This window comes from Hemiscyllium ocellatum, chromosome 10 (assembly GCF_020745735.1).
Source record: "Hemiscyllium ocellatum isolate sHemOce1 chromosome 10, sHemOce1.pat.X.cur, whole genome shotgun sequence".
Taxonomy (NCBI): domain Eukaryota; kingdom Metazoa; phylum Chordata; class Chondrichthyes; order Orectolobiformes; family Hemiscylliidae; genus Hemiscyllium; species Hemiscyllium ocellatum.
In genome coordinates this window covers 31,447,742-31,464,472 of record NC_083410.1, presented here as the reverse complement: position 1 = coordinate 31,464,472, position 16,731 = coordinate 31,447,742, and the positions used below count along the sequence as shown (strand labels likewise).

The 16,731-nt window shown below is 38.0% G+C and overlaps 1 protein-coding gene across 4 annotated transcripts in view; it reads right to left on the bottom strand.

Moving 5' to 3' along the window:
* Positions 1 to 2,677: 2,677 nt before the first annotated feature.
* ppm1ba (protein phosphatase, Mg2+/Mn2+ dependent, 1Ba) overlaps positions 2,678 to 16,731 on the bottom strand; it is a 207,477-nt gene continuing 193,423 nt past the window's right edge. For 2 of the 4 annotated variants that reach the window (XM_060831378.1, XM_060831377.1), the window contains exon 6: positions 10,915 to 11,486. In XM_060831378.1, coding sequence (XP_060687361.1) covers positions 11,238 to 11,486 — 249 coding nt within the window. In that variant the 3' untranslated portion in view covers positions 10,915 to 11,237. Of the gene's footprint in view, positions 4,582 to 10,914; positions 11,487 to 16,731 lie in introns of those variants that run through there. The other 2 variants (XM_060831379.1, XM_060831375.1) reach the window with 2 other exon arrangements.

Below are 16,731 nucleotides of genomic sequence, written 5' to 3'. Positions count from 1 at the left end.
CCCCAAACCATTTCATTTCGAACTATTTAGCCATGGTAGCCCTCAAGCAGCTAAATACAATCTAGGATAAAACAGTTTGCTTGATCAGTGCCATTGACACCAGTCTAGTGCACTATAGTGCAATGTAGCTAACCTACAAGTGCAGTATTGGAACAAGTTACTTCAATGGCATCTTTCTCATTACAACCTTTAGCACTTCGGACAGAAGCAGAAATAACATTGGAATTGCATCATTTTCAAGTTTCTCAACACCGACTTAAATATTTAATCACTGTTCCAATTTCCTGAAAGTTGTCATCTTACGGAATCACATAAAAAGGACAAAAGGGTTCAAAGGAAAGGCCCATCACTACCTGCACAGGCAACAAGGATAGGCAATAAATGTGGCCACAGCAGCACACCAATATACTGTGAATATATTATGAATTATCTCCGTCTAATGTTGATTGATTATTGGAAAGAAACTTTAACAGATCAGAACATGCTACCTTGCCTTTTTTGATTTTTAGTTTGTAAAGACAAATCAAGCTGTACTTACCATTTTAATACAGACCAGAATACTTTAAAGTAAAGCACTGCTTCCAGAACCCACCATTCATTGGCATGCATAGGTTGGTACTTTGTACCCTTCACGCATTTAATACTTTGTCCCGTTTCAAAGGCCATGATGCTAGAAACTGCTCTTTCAAAGCTGGAAAATATTACTCTGATTCTCAAATAGTTGAAATCTTCATGACAAGAAATGCAGGACTGAATATTTTAAATTATACACAGAATGTAGAAAAGTTGCACACAGACCAATGTGAATATTTTAAAGTCTCCAATGTTGCACAATCAGTTGCATTTGTTCCTGAAAAATTAGGTAACAGCTAGTTAGTATATCTATTCCAAAATGCATTCCTAATGCATCTATAATCATTTAACCCAGGAATTATTTTACTTCTATATCCCACAGAACTTCACTAATACCTTTGAAGCCATCACTGCTCGAAGATAAATTCAGTTACTGCACAGAGAAAATCAAAACTATAATAGAAGACATTTAACATCTCAACTAATCTTAGTCTCATGAACAAAAACAACCTTTTCACCTGAATGCACATAAGTACATTTTTCTTTAAGAAGAATGAGCTGCAGCCATAACCGAACAACATGTTTTCTTGGCAAGAATAATAATCCAGAACTTTAAAACAACAATTAATAGCAGAAAGTGTAGAAAAGTATTTGCTGAAAGCAAACCACCAGAACATTTATCTTCTAATTTTTCCTTTCATTTTTAAGGAAGTATTTACAGTGGAAATCTGTCAATCCATCTTCTTAGCTCAAGGAGACATTCACAAGATTACAGTAAATTCAAAACCAAGCAGTTCTACAAGACAGAATGTGAATACAGTTAGCATATAGCTCTGGTTATCATTTGATAACCAGCAAATATATTTTCTAAAACACTGCACATTTGTAGTTTGAGAAACAGTAAGACACCAGAATCTTGTCAGTATTCAGAATTCAATTTTACAGAAGCAAATTTGTATTAGCATTTGCCTTCAAAATGAACACATAATAGCAAAGAATGAGGTTGATCAAATGTCAGAAAACTCCAGATGATTTGATCACAATTAATAAAATGAATTATAATAATTGATATATTCTGATATAAGCTACACAGTAATTGTTGAAATTCTATAATAAATTGGATAAATATTACAAAGAAAATTGAATGCTTGTAACATCTTCCCCATTCATCTTGGAACTGTGACCCACGAAAATGTTGCAAACAATTTTCGAAGTTGCAGCTTTGTTCAGGAGATCAATAAACTTGTGTTTACTTTAAGACTACAGTGGCAGAACATCAATCATTGCTCCTGAATGATATAACTCCAAAATATCATTCAGATAGGTCTAGAGATGTTGGCTGCTCTACAATGTATTTCAAATATTTTATGTTTCTGTTTCAAGCAATGTTATCTTATTTAACATGATAATTTGATTAATTTGATCTGTAACAAATGTGAAGTCATATACTTTATTTACCAAACAACAGCAAATTACTCATCATTTTCACTTTTGAGTAAATGGGAATAATATTCCAGAAATTACACAGCTCAGGTCAGAAGATAATGATTTAAAGTGAGTGTCTAAGTGTAAGTGTTTTTAAAGAAGTAACAAGTGTTCAATATAAACACAAATTACATAGTCAACACATAGACAATTTGAATGGCAACTGGATCTTCAATTCTAAAGGAGAAAATATTTTAAATGTCAGATCAACCAATATTTACATAAAACTTTATCCATTTCAAAATTGTATCAATTACATTATTCAAGAATACTATTAAAAAGACTGTGGGAATCAAACAAAATTGAGACTGCACTATGGAAACAGTTAATACAATAAACTTAATTCCATTTTTGAAAATCATGTTTTTCCAGTCTGTCTGACCTCCGAATACAGAGTCTAATAGAATTCAAAATCCCTTTTGAAATGCAAACTTTTAAATTCCATTCAGACTTTAAAACCTGCAGTAATTACATGTCCACTAGTCACATAATAATGTAAATATGGCTCAAGATTATTACAAGAATCAGTCTTTTTCTCTATTGTAGGTAAGCATACAAAATACTGATAGGGTTTATTCTTGGGCAGTACATAATGTGATACAAACTGTAAATACAAAAGTCACAATGCATTTAGCAATCCTTTATTGAAGATAACAAGGTGGTTATGATCACTGTATTGTATGAAACATCACAAATATCATACAGGGAATATACTATAGTCAGTACAGGGAAGGACCAGAGTGGACAGACCGTGGCAAGTAAGAAACCACTTGTGCACTCTTCATCCCTATCCTAAAACAACCCCATAATCTCAACAAAGGGTCAAAACACCTGTTAACATCATCTTCTTCAGGACATTTTCATTGTTGTAGCTAAAATCTAGTGAATAAATAAAAACACTGGCAATAATCATACTCTCTAAGCCAAGAATCATACCTACACAATGAACCAAACGATTGGGGAAGCTGGTTGTAGGCACCAGTGTTCAAGGGTGTATGGTAACAGGCAGCTTTCCAGCTTAAAGACTTAAATGAGGGGAAAAAACAAAGTTAGAGAGAAATACAAATGAACTCAATTTTATACAAATTCAAATCAGCATCACTCATTAGTATGTTTCAATCATGTATAAGGGCAATGAACATTGTCTACAATACACCATTAACAGACAAGCTGCATTATTTAAATCTTAAAAGGCATCCATAGCATGTGTATTGTGTACAAGTGAATACATTCATTGCTTTCTCTGCTCTCAATGCTGCTCAAATCCCCTTCCCCTCAACCATTAACTTAAACCAAACTTTAATACATGCATAACTCAAACATACTCAGTAAAATCATGTTATTGCAGAAATACAAATCAAACTAAGAATTTTCAAGTACCTTAAAAGACAGCCACTCTGTACCATGCCCATTCCACAATGAATGAAGAAAAAAAATCACTGAACAAAAATTTAAAAAATTCTGTAAAGCTTAAATTCACAATAGAATATTTTAAATTGCATTTATAAATCTATGTGATCTCTAGTTTTGAAATTGTTAATGCAAACAACTCTTTTGCAAAACTATACCCCAGTTTACACAAGGCTGTCTCTTTATTTCTGCTGCAAATCAATGATACTAATAGAAAACCACATGTAGAACAAAATCACGATTTACAGTATGTGAGAAAGGCAAATTTTATAGCAATATTTTCAACTTCTGCAATAATGAGTGGGATGCTTAAAGCAAATGACAATTGACATAGAAGCATAAATTAATCTATTCATTTTTGTCCAGAGGTTCCGCTTAGCAAGAGCTTATAATCTACACATGCTTGAAAATCATAAGGGAATTTTACCATACATTTGCTATATTTATTGCCAAATGCAATGTTATCTTCAAGCAAGCCGTAGACAACATATACTGCATATCTGACAGCAGAGAAAACTGAGTATTTGGTAGTACAGCAGAAATTGAAGTGAAGAATTACACAAAATAAATTTCTACAGCATTCTGCTTACTGCATGTTCCCTCTGGGCCTGAGATAGGTGCAGAAGCTCTCAACCTTGAACCTTGCAATCAAGTAATGCCTTATACAGCAATTTGTACATGCTCATGTCCGGTGAGTTAGATTTAAATTAACAGTACTTAGTGCATCTTCCAAATGAAACTAGAAATCCATGCACCTCAGGTACTTTATTACATCTCCTAACAGCATCACCATTCCGTCAGGCAACAAGTTGGGTACAGATGCAATCAGTATGTCTGAGGCAGTCAACAAAATACTGTTTTACAGGAAGATGCGCAAGAGTGGCAATATTAGAATATGCAAAAAGAAATGAACAAATGGTGTATAATTCTAACAAGTAAGCTCCTCCTGCCCTTCTGACAAAATGACTTTAAAAGAAGATCCTTTGGATTTTTAATTTCCCTTGTAGTAAATAAAAGGTGTGTGAACGAAGGTTTCTTCCATATTTCAAACCAGGAAATTCTTAGCGATTCTAGCCTATTTAACTACCAGGGGTCTTCAAGATCTGCGGAACCCTGTGAGAAACAAAATAATACTATTACACTTGCAATCTCCATGACATGTTCAGAAGTTTTTCTGATGCCTTACCTGTTGAATATTTCAAATAAAAAGGAAAGAAAGAGGTTTACATTACTTTTAAAAATTGGAATAGCTTAGCACCAAGTGATAAATGAATATATATGAATACACATCATTTAACACCTACCCTTTACAACATGTTAGCTGGATTCTTAAGCAAATAATAACTAGAGAAAAAAAAGTAGTTAAAATTCAACCTTGACTCAAGCCAAATTGAAACGTGATTACCAGCAACAATACAAATACTGTAAAATACCTTTTTTGAAACATTTCAAGAGTTCCAATGTGCTTATCTACAAATATACAATTAATTGTACTATGTAATATTTCAATATAAATAAGGGTCATAAAATGGTTCCCAGAAGAAATTTTATAACAATTACCAAATTAATCTAATTTTGAATTATACGACACTACATGTTGAGTTAGCTTTGTTCTTCATCAATTTCTGATATCTTTCACTTGCATGGGCAAAAACTTGTTAATTGCAAGAAAAGAAAAGATGAAATCTGAGGCAGGAGGTAGAAAGCATGAAAAATATTAACCCAATGAGCATTTCTTTTAAATTATGAATTAGTATGGTTTAAAGTTTATATATAATACTTCACACACAGGAATGACACAGAAATGATTTACAATGTAACTAAATTATAGGCAAGTTTTCCACGATATAGGTTTCAATTTTTCAATAAATAGCCTCTAGATCAAGTGTGCTCAAGCTTGCTAAACGTTTGATGATTTGTATGTTGACATTATCGTATGCTTGCAATATGATGTCTTGGCTTGCACAGTCCCCACTAGTGTTCCTTTTCCCTGCAATTTCTGTAGAACATTAGAAATAAATAATGGTACTCATACACATCATTTCGAACTCGAGGCCAGCATATAGCTGATATGTGTAAATTGAAGTTTAAGGTAGAGTCTTTTTAACGTAAGTCCTGTTTGCCACAATGAAAATTTGAATGAATACATCAATTCTCGGGGATGGGGGGGGGGGGGCAAGTATCTCCATTACATTCAACCACAATTCAAAAGGCGATTTTGGAGAAGACTTAAAGCTCAGGTTGTAAGTTTGCTCACTGAGATGTTTCGTCACTATGCTAGGTAATATCATCAGTGAGCCTTCAATAAAGCGCTAGTGTTCTGTCCTGCTTGCTACTTATGCGTCTTGGTCTGTTGTGGTGGGTGAGATCACTTCCATTTCTTTTTCTGAAAAGTTGGTAAATGGGTTCCAAATCAATATGTTTGTTAACGGAAACCAAAACAGAAAATGCTGGAAAATCTCAGCAGGTCTGGTAGCATCTGTAAGGAGAGAAAAGAGCTGACGTTTAGAGTCTCACTGACCCTTTGTCAAAGCTGGTTTGTTAACAGAGTTTCGGTTTGAATGCCAGGCCTCTAGTAATTCTTGTGCATGCCTTTGTTTAGCTTGTCCCAATCAAATTGGTGTCCCTCTTTTTTTGTGTATGGTTACTAGTGATAGTTGATCATGGCTTTTGGTGGCTAGTTGGTGCTCATGCATCCTGATGGCCATCAACACTAAGCAACAGCAGACCAAGACAAAGGCTAACCGTACAAGAAAAACTGGCCAAGATCTCTCACAGCAATAACAGAAACTGGATAAAGAACCTGTTGACACAGAAAAGGCCGTCCTCGTAGGAGGGATGCAGACAAAAAGGACTTCCTAGCAGCACTGGAATCCACCCTGAAAGACAACGCACTTAGGGAAGAAATCCAGTAAGCCATTAAACAGACCGTAGCATCATCTCGAAACAGAAAGAGGAGAACACCCTCAAAACACTGGAAAGGAAAACCCTGAAAGGACTCAGAAGAGAGAGAACTATCATAATCCTACCGGCAGACAGGCGCATGACTGTCATCCTGAACAGAACACAATATATCGAAAAAGCAAACACACTACTTGCAGATACCAAGAGGTGACGATGAACCTGACTCCACAACTAGAAAACCATATTACAGCATACTCCGAGGAAACTTCATAAAACAAATTAAATTAACAAGACAGACGTTTAAACAATGAAACCCAAAGGTTCCAACACATCCCATTTCAACAGATTACCAAAAAGGTAAATATACAAAAGGCCCCTCTCAGACCCATAGTCTCACTTCCCAGTACACCGACATACAGGCGAGCTAAGGGGCTGCAAAGCAAACAGAAACACACAGCAGAAGACTCAAGCCACTCCATCCACTCCACCCAGAAACTCCTCAACATCAAAGATACCAAGGTAGAGGATGAAGTGGCCATGGTTTCCTTCAACGTGACCGCCCTATTTAAGTCAATAAATATCACCCGAGCCAGAGAAACACTGACCTCACTCTGCTGGATGAACCAAGGACACAAACAGTGACAGCACTAACTACATCAGCAAGGACAGCATCCTCAAACTAGTTGACCTGTGCCTCAGAACCCACTTCACCTTCAACAAAAGACCTACAAATAAATCAATGGGACACCTATTATATCACCAATATCCAAACTCTTAGCAGCAGCAAATTAGAAAAAACCCACAAACAAAAACAACAGCATCCTTACAGTATAAAATTCACCAAAGAGGAAGAGAACAACAAGACTCCCCTTCTAACTCTTCACAGTAGAACGAAAGCCAATGGAGAACATCTACAGGAAAACTATGCACACTGACCTACTCAACTACAGGAGCAATTATCCCAATACTCACAAATGAAGCTGCATCAGAACATTATTTAAACAAGCCACAACACACTGCAGCACCCAGGAACCGTGAGAAGCAAAGAAAAAACACCTACACAACATATTCAGGAACAATGGGTACCTGATATGCGCAGTCCACCAATTCCTGTGCAACAGACATAAACAAGACGACAGAACACACCCAGAGACTCTAGGCACACTGCCATTAAGTAAAGACATCTTGGGGCTAACGACCAGATTACTCCAGCCCCTCAGCATCATGGTAGCCCACAAACATACCAACACACTGAAACAGCTACTGGTGAATTTAAAGGACCCTGCACCAACAACCAGCTGAATGAACGCCATAAACTGTTAGGGTGAACAGAAAGGCTGGTAGGTATGGAAAATGCTGGATGACTAAAGAAATTGAGGGTTTGGTTAAGAAAAAGAAGGAAGCACATGTCAGGTATAGACAGGATAGATCAAGTGAATCCTTAGAAGAGTGTAAAGGCAGAAGTATACTTAAGAGGGAAATAGGGAGGGCATAAAAGGGACATGAGATAGCTTTGGCAAATAGAATTAAGGAAAATCCAAAGGGTTTTTACAACTACATTAAGGACAAAAGGGTAACTAGGAGGAGAATAAGACCTCTCAGAGATCGGCAAGGCGGCCTTTGTGTGCGCCACAAGAGATGGGGGAGATAGTAAATGAGTATTTTGCATCAGTAATTACTGTGGAAAATGACATTGAAGATATAGAATGTAGGGAAATAGATGGTGACATCTTGGAAAATGTCCATATTACAGAGGAGGAAGTGCTTGATGACTTGAAACGCATAAAGTAGATAAATCCCCAAGACCTGATCAGGTGTACCTGAGAACTCTGTGGGAAGCGAGGTAAGTAATTGCTGGAAGACTGGAGGTTGGCTAATGTGGTGCCACTGTTTAAGAAGAATGGTAAGAACAAACCGTGGAATTATAGACCAGTGAGCCAGAACGTCGGTGGTGGGCAAGTTGTTGGAGGGAATCCTGAGGGACAGAATTTACATGTATTTGGAAAAGCAAGGACTGATTAGGGGATAGTCAACTTGGCTTTGTCTATGGAAAATCATGTCTCTCAAACTTGATTAAGTTTTCTGAAGAAGTAATAAAGAGGATTGATGAGGGCAGAGTGGTAGACGCCATCTATATGAACTTTAGTAAGGAGTTCGACAAGGAAGCCCATGGGAGACTGGTTAGCAAGGTTAGATCTCACAGAATACAGGGAGAACTAGCCATTTGGATACAGAACTGGCTCAAAGGTAGAAGACAGAGGGTGGTGGTGGAGGGTTGTTTTTCAGACTGAAGGCCTGTGACCAGTGGAGTGCCACATGGATTGGTGCTGGGTCCACTACTTTCTATCATTTATATAAATAATCTGGATGTGAGCATACGAGGTACAGTTAGTAAGTTTGCAGATGACACCAAAATTGGAGGTGTGGTGGACAGCGGAGGAGGTTACATCAGATTACAACAGGATCTTGATCAGATTGGCCAATGAGCTGAGAAGTTACAGATGGAGTTTAATTCAGATAAATGCGAGGTGCTGAATTTTGAGAAAGCAAATCTTAGCCAGACTTATACACTTAATGGTAAGGTCCTGGGGAGTGTTACTGAACAAAGAGTCCTTGGAGTGCAGGTTCATAAGTCCTTGAAAGTGGAGTCAAAGGTAGGTAGAATAGTGAAGACGACATTTTGTATACTTTCCTTTATTGGTCAGAGTATTGAGTACAGGAGTTAGGAAGTCAAGTTGCAGCACATTGGTTAAGCCATCTTTGGAATATTGCATGCAATTATGGTCTCCTTCCTATTGGAAGAATGTTGTGAAACTTGATAGGGTTCAGAAAAGATTTACAAGGATGTTTCCAGGGTTGTAGGATTTGAGTTATTGGGTGAGGTTGAATAGGCTGTTTGTTTTTGGAGTGTCGGAGGCTGAGGGGTGATCTTATACATGTTTATAAAATCATGAGGGTCATGGATAGGATAAATAGATGGTCTTTTCCGGGGGGGGGGGGGGGGGGGTGAGGAGTAGTTCCAGAACTAGAGGACATAGGTTTAAGGTGAGAGGGGAAAGATATAAAAGAGACCTAAGGGGTGACTCTTCACACACTGGATGGTATGTGTATGGAATGAGCTGCCAGAGGAAATGGTGGAGGCTGGTACAATTGCAACATTTAAAAGGCATTTGGATGGGTATATGAATAGGAAGGGTTTGGAGGGATATGGACCTGGTGCTGGCAGGTGGAACTAGATTGGGTTGGGACAGCTGGTCGGCATGGACAATTGGAATGAAGGGCCTGTTTCCGTGCTGTACATCTCTATGATTCTATATACAAAATACCCTGCAAAGACTGCGACAAACATTACTTTGGACAGACGGGCAGAAAACTAGCCACCAGGATACATGAGCACCAGATAGTTACCCAAAGACATGACCAACTATCACTAGTATACACAGATGAAGAGGGACACCCATTTGATTGGGACAATATATCCATCCTGGGACAGGTAAACAAAGAAACGCACCGGAATTCCTAGAGACCTGGCATTCAAACTGGAACACCATTAACAAACATTTTGATTTGGAACCCATTTACCAACCCCTCAGAAAAAGAACTGGAAGTGATATCACCCACCACAACAGACCAAGACATAAATAACAAGCGGGGCAGAACACGAGCGCTTCATCGAAGGCTCACTAATGGTGTTACCTAGTATGGTGACGAAACATCTGAGAATAAATCTACCAGTTCAGCATGCAAACTTACAACCTAAACTAATCAATATACAGGAATGTTTTTAAAAAGGCACATATTTTAGAAATGTGTCTTTCATTTTTTTTAGATGAAATATGCTGTTCTGCTTGCACAACCAATTTCTCAACCATTACCCATATTTTCACACACTGTCCCAAAAAAAATTATAGTATACAACTTTGAAAAACATTTGATCAAATCTTTATTGAAAATAATCAACTACTACCTAGTAAAATAACGAGCCTGGTTTAATCTAAAAGAAATTAGCCAAAATAATTTCTTGAAGTTAGTTATGCATTACCTCAGAGTCTGTGCAGTCTCAAACAATACATAGCTGTACATGTAATCTAGGTTATTTCCTAAACAATCTGACAGCTTTGATTATTTTAAAGCAAGATAATCAAAGAAACAGCAATATACATGTAAATGTTTGCATTAAAATCAGAAATGTGTGTAAAATGGTGCACTTACTTAAAATGGTTTTATAAAAATTGAAACTGCAATGTACTGAAATGCACAAATTTGTAGTCATTGCCTACAGTTTACATCTTTAAAATGAAATAGCAGTGCATCCCCAGCCATTTATCAAACGTAAAACACAATATCTGGTTTCACGTTTTACTTTGGATATTTATTATATTGAAGAAAGAATACCCATATTAACATGTAATAACTGCAAGTTAAACAGTGGTCCAGATATGGTATAAAGCTTTATTACACATTCAAAAAAAGACAAATCCCCCCTCTGGCTGAATACTGCAAAAAAGCAAAAGCATGCCCATAGTCATCGTTTACAAATAACCGACATTTACAATAAGCATGATGGATTTATCAATATCATAGTATCTGTTCTGAATCATGCATTTAATGGGTTTACATTTTTACAACCAAAAAACTGACATGCTACAAATAGGTATTAAAAATTAACTGTCACTGCTTGGGCAGTTATGGTGATCTGACCAAAAAATCTAATCCACAAGCACAAAACATTTTTTTAAAAAAGACATGCAACAGAGGTCACAAATTCATGCAATGTAATAAATTTTAAAACACAATTGATACACAATGTTTGAATCATAAAGTTTTAAGGGGTTTCTCATTTCTTACTACATCTTCAAATCAGTTCAGTGTACATCGTCAGGACGAGTGTCATCAGCCTGCAACCTGGTCTCTGATTCTCTAGCAGGCATTACTGCACTGGAAGCAGGTTGTTCGGTGGTATTTGCTTCCCCCTGGATCTGAGCTAGCCTGTAACTAGCCAGCATCTCCTCCATTAGATGACGGTAGCTCCCCCTATGATTAATTCTCAATTGTCTGAGTGTCTCGAGCAATTTGCCCGGTCTTGTTCCCCTTTGATCTGCTCCAGTAGGGTCCTTTTCAAGATTCAATACCCCAATGTGAGTAAACAGCCTATAATATTCTTTCAGACTATCAAACTCAAAATTAATTGTCAATAGGCGTTCTTGAGTAAATATGCATTAAAATATCTTTGAAACTACAGCTGTACAACAAAACTAATTAGTATTAAGATTAGAGGTACAATTCAATAAGTAGGGCTTCAGTTTTAAAAGCCTGCATTGTAGTACCTTTTAATGACTGAACTTTCAAAAGACATTAGCCAATATTAAAACTATCAGTTGATTATATACTAATTTATGGAATTATTTATTGATAAACAGGTTTTAAAAATGCTTCAAATTTAAAAACCTTTTTAGTCAACAATCTGCTTTCAAAATGCAATAACCTTAACAGTATTCAGAATAAAGACAATACTAAATAATATCAAAACACAAATACTCCATCAGCTTTTCCAAGTCAATGATTTGGAGCACTAACTACATTAAAATGAATTTTTTTTTACTTAGGTTTTCACAGGTATCAGATATTATGTAACAGGCTGTGTCCCAACTGTTTTTTTTGGTTCGACATTGGCCTCTGAAGTACATACTCAGCAGTGCCTTCCAGAACCAGAAGTCAGTGTTTCAAACAGTATTGGTATACCGATCGCTGTGCATGCACCTTTGCCATGCAGCTTACAGGCAATATTGGTAGGAGGTATTTCTACAGAAACCATATCAACTGAATACAAGTAGAATTTGCAGCTTTTACTCTGTATTTTACCCTATTCCCAGACCTATTCGAAAAGAGAGGGAGATAAAAAGCAAGTAACTATAGGCTGTTAGCCTAACACCTATCATTGGACAAGTATCGGAATCAATTATTAGGAAATAATAGGAGAACATTTGGAAAATCGTAATCTAATCAAGCTGAGACAGCATGACTTCATGAAATGAAAATCACGTCTGACTAATTTATTACAGTTTGTCGACCAAGTGTTAATGAAAGTGGATGGAGAGGAATCAGTAGACATGTTGTATTTGGACATCCAAAAGACGTACATTAAGTTACTTCACAAAAGGTTAAGTTCATAAGAGTCCATGATGTTGGGGGTTATGTATTGGCATTGATAGAGAATTTGCTCATGAGTAGCCACAAAAGCTGCTACACAAAGTACATTGGGTGTATTTTTGTACAAAACACAAAGCTAGCACACAGGTACAGAAGGTAATCAAATATTGGAATGTTGGGCTTTATTTCAAGGAGGTTGGAATAAGAGTAGGGAAATATTACTGCAACTACACAAGGTGCTGGTGTGACATCATCTGGAGTACTGAGAGCAGATTTGGTACCCTTATTTAAGAAAGATATCATTTCATTGGAGGCAGTTCACAGAAGGTTCACCAGGTTCATCCCTGGTATGGGGGGGAATTTTCTTATGACCAAAGCTTAGGTTGGGGCTCGACGGGGCTCTACTCGCTGGAGTTTAGAAGAATGGGAGGCATTGAAACATTGAGGATTCTAAGGGGCTTGACAGGAGAAATGATGAGAGGATGTTTCCCCTCATGGGAGAGTTTAGGACCAAAGGGAATGGTTTCATAATAAAAGAATGGTCAATTTAAGTACAAGTAAATACAGTATATGTGCAATCTTCTCTGTACAAGTATTCATTAAACAATTTTATTAGCATTAATCAAGGTATTTTAGTAATTACATGAAGTGCCTGTTTTCATAGTTTCATTCTTAAAGGCACAATAAAAAATAAAATAAAACCAAGAACTGCTTCCTTAATATTAAATCATAATATTATAAAAGTTAGTAATTTTCCCCTAATTCCTGCTGGTGCTACTTAAATATAATTTTGTTCATACTTATTTGAGGGTTTATTTTGTTTACAACCTTTCCACTTGCATCACAATAATTATTAAACTTCAACATGTTATGCAAAACTCCCATTCAATGTACAATGAATAAAGGACTATTTAAGCAGAGTATCACAAGGCTTTGTGACAAAAGTATCGAGATCACAGGTTTACAAAATTGACCCTAGTTTGCAGTATTTGTTCTGATCACTTAAATATAAGTAGTACTGTAAGATTCATACACAGAAACATCAATAACTCAATAATACACAGAATAAACAAACTTTTCCCTCAAGTTAAAAACATAAAAGCATCAATGGATATCATGTTTTTGGACTTCTATAGTGTAAAATGTTTCCCAAAATTCTAAGAAATATTTTAGCAATTTTCACAACTATTTCCATTTTCTAAATGGAAATGGATATTTAATATTGGTTGTTTAAATTTCAAATAGACTTAGCCATTACAAAAAACAGCACACTACACCATTAACTCCAATTTTCTTTTTGTCCTTTACTTCTGAAACAATACTTAGGTCCCATGGAAGTTTTACATTTACCCTTTTGTTGAAACAAATCCTTTGAAATCAGAGGTCAAACAACATCTGCCACTATTGCCCAATGAATTAGCCACAAGCAAGTGACTAAATGGGAATCCAGGTATGCTTCACTTCTTTTCTGAAGAGGAACTGGAACATTGAGTAACAGACAAAGTGATCCTGGTGGGGTCATAACCTCATTGCTCATATTGCATGATATATGTAACTTCTTTGCATTTGTTGGTGAAGTGCTAAAATGCAATAAAAATATTCGAATGTTCACAAATTGTGACAAGTTCATCCATAGTGACTCAACAGAGCTTGTTATTTATACATTTTCTGAGGCATGTGGCTAAAACATTACTGCCATAGTGACACAGGTAGCTCATCAGCATTCTCAAATGGACAACATTGGCATATGTGATTAACAGGGAAAACAAAATTCAGAACAAATTAACTAGACGTTGTGATATTAAGTATACATTTTTGCTGAATTCTTATGCTCATCAAATTGATACACATCAGGATTGGAAACACAACTTCACTAAAGCAGCAGCAACATTGTCAGACATTTTTCAATCAGACCCAATAATAACATGGAATAAATTCAAACAATAAGTATCAAGCCCTGCGGTGTTTTTACTAATCCCCCAGGAAAGCCCTGCTGTCTTCTTACTATTCCCCAAGAAAAGCCTTACTGTGTTTTTACTATTTCCCCAGAAAGTCTCCACTGCAACTCCTACTCCACCCCAGGTCCTAGTTCCCAGCCCTTCAGTATTCTTACTAACACCCCCCCACCACCACCCCCAACCAAGAAAAACCAGAAATCAGCCAGCAACATCGTTGACGTCACGCATTACATCACATCCACCTCCGCCACCATGGTGAGTATCATTTCTGTTGGTGACGTCACTCCCCACCTCATAACCACACCCACTCAAGTGACAGTCTCCGCCCCCACCCCAGGTCCTAGCTCCAGTTCTGCAATGTTTTCACTATTCCCCCAGACCTCCTCCCCCCGCCTCAGGATGAACGTTCAGTCCTCAACAAAGGTCTCACCTTCATCCCTCTATGCTCCTGGATTAATGAGACACACATTTCAACTGAAACATTTCTTCCTCCGCCTCTGGGCCCATCTTTTCAATCAGGACTCCTGCCAAACCCACTGAGGGCCCCTTCTCTTGCCTCCAACACATTCCATCCACCTGGACACCCCGTGTTGGCCTGTTACCCACCCCTGACCTTTTCATTTCTAACTGCTGCCATGACATAGACCGCCTCAACCTGTCCACACCCCCCTCACCCACTCCAACCTCCTGCCCTCATAACATGCAGCCCTCCACTGCCACCTCAACATCATCAAACCAGCAGACAAAGGGAGGTCACACTGTCCCAAGCAGTACCCTTCCACTGACACCCTCATCCACTTGGCTGAACTGGTCCTCACCCTTAACCCTCAACAAATTCTCCTTCTAATCCTCCCACTTCCTCCAAATCAAAGGGGTAGCCACGGGCACCCACATCCAGCCTCTTTGTCGGGTATATGAAACAGTTCATCTTCCACAGCTACACTGGCACCATCCCCCACCTTTTCCTCAGCTACATCAATGACTGTATTGGCGCTACCTCACGAGGAACTTCACTATCACCTTTCACGCCGATCTCAAGTTTACTTGGACCATCTTGGACACTTCCTTGACCTTCCTAGACCTCTCCATCTCAATAGACAATAAGTGCAGGAGTAGGCCATTCTGCCCTTCGATCCTGCACCACCATTCAATATGATCATGGCTGATCATCCTTAATCAGTATCCTGTTCCTGCCTGATCTCCATAACCCTTGATTCCACTATCCTTGAGAGTTCTATCCAACTCTTTCTTAAATGAATCCAGAGACTGGGCCTCTACTGCCCTCTGGGGCAGAGCATTCCACACAGCCACCACTCTCTGGGTGAAGAAGTTTTTTCTCATCTCTGTCCTAAGTGGTCTACCCAGTATTTTTAAGCTGTGTCCTCTGGTTCGGCACTCACCCATCAACGGAAACATGTTTCCTGCTGCCAGAGTGTCCAATCCTTTCATAATCTTAAATGTCTCAATCAGATCCCCTCTCAGTCTTCTAAACTCAAGGGTATACAACAAGCCCAGTCACTCCAGTCTTTCAGCGTAAGGTAGTCCCGCCATTCCAGGAATTGACCTCGTGATCCTATGCAGCACTCCCTCAATAGCCAGAATGTCTTTCCTCAAATTTGGAGACCAGAACTGCACACAGTACTCCAGGTGTAGTCTTACCAGGGCCCTGTACAGCTGCAGAAGAACCTCTTTACTTCTATATTCAATTCCTCTTGTTATGAAGGCCAGCATGCTATTAGCCTTCTTCACTACCTGCTGTAACTGCATGCTTACCTTCATTGACTGGTGTACAAGAACACCCAGATCTCTTTGTACTGCCCCTTTACCTAAATTGATTCCATTTAGGTCGTAATCTGCCTTCCTGTTCTTGCCACCAAAGTGGATAGCCACACATTTATCCACATTAAACTGCATCTACCATGCATCTGACCACTCACCTAACCTGTCCAGGTCACCCTGTAATCTCCTAACATTTCACTCTGCCACCCAGCTTAGTATCATCAGCAAATTTGCTAATGTTATTACTAATACCACCTTCTATATCATCAACATATATTGTAAAAAGTTGCAGTCCCAGCACTGATCCCTGCGGTACCCCACTAGGCACTGCCTGCCATTCCAAAATGGAGCCATTTATCACTACTCTTTGATTCCTATCAGCCAACCAACTTTCAATCCAAGTTAGTACTTTGCCCCCAATACCATGTGCCCTAATTTTGCTCACTAACCTCCTATGTGGGACTTTATCAAA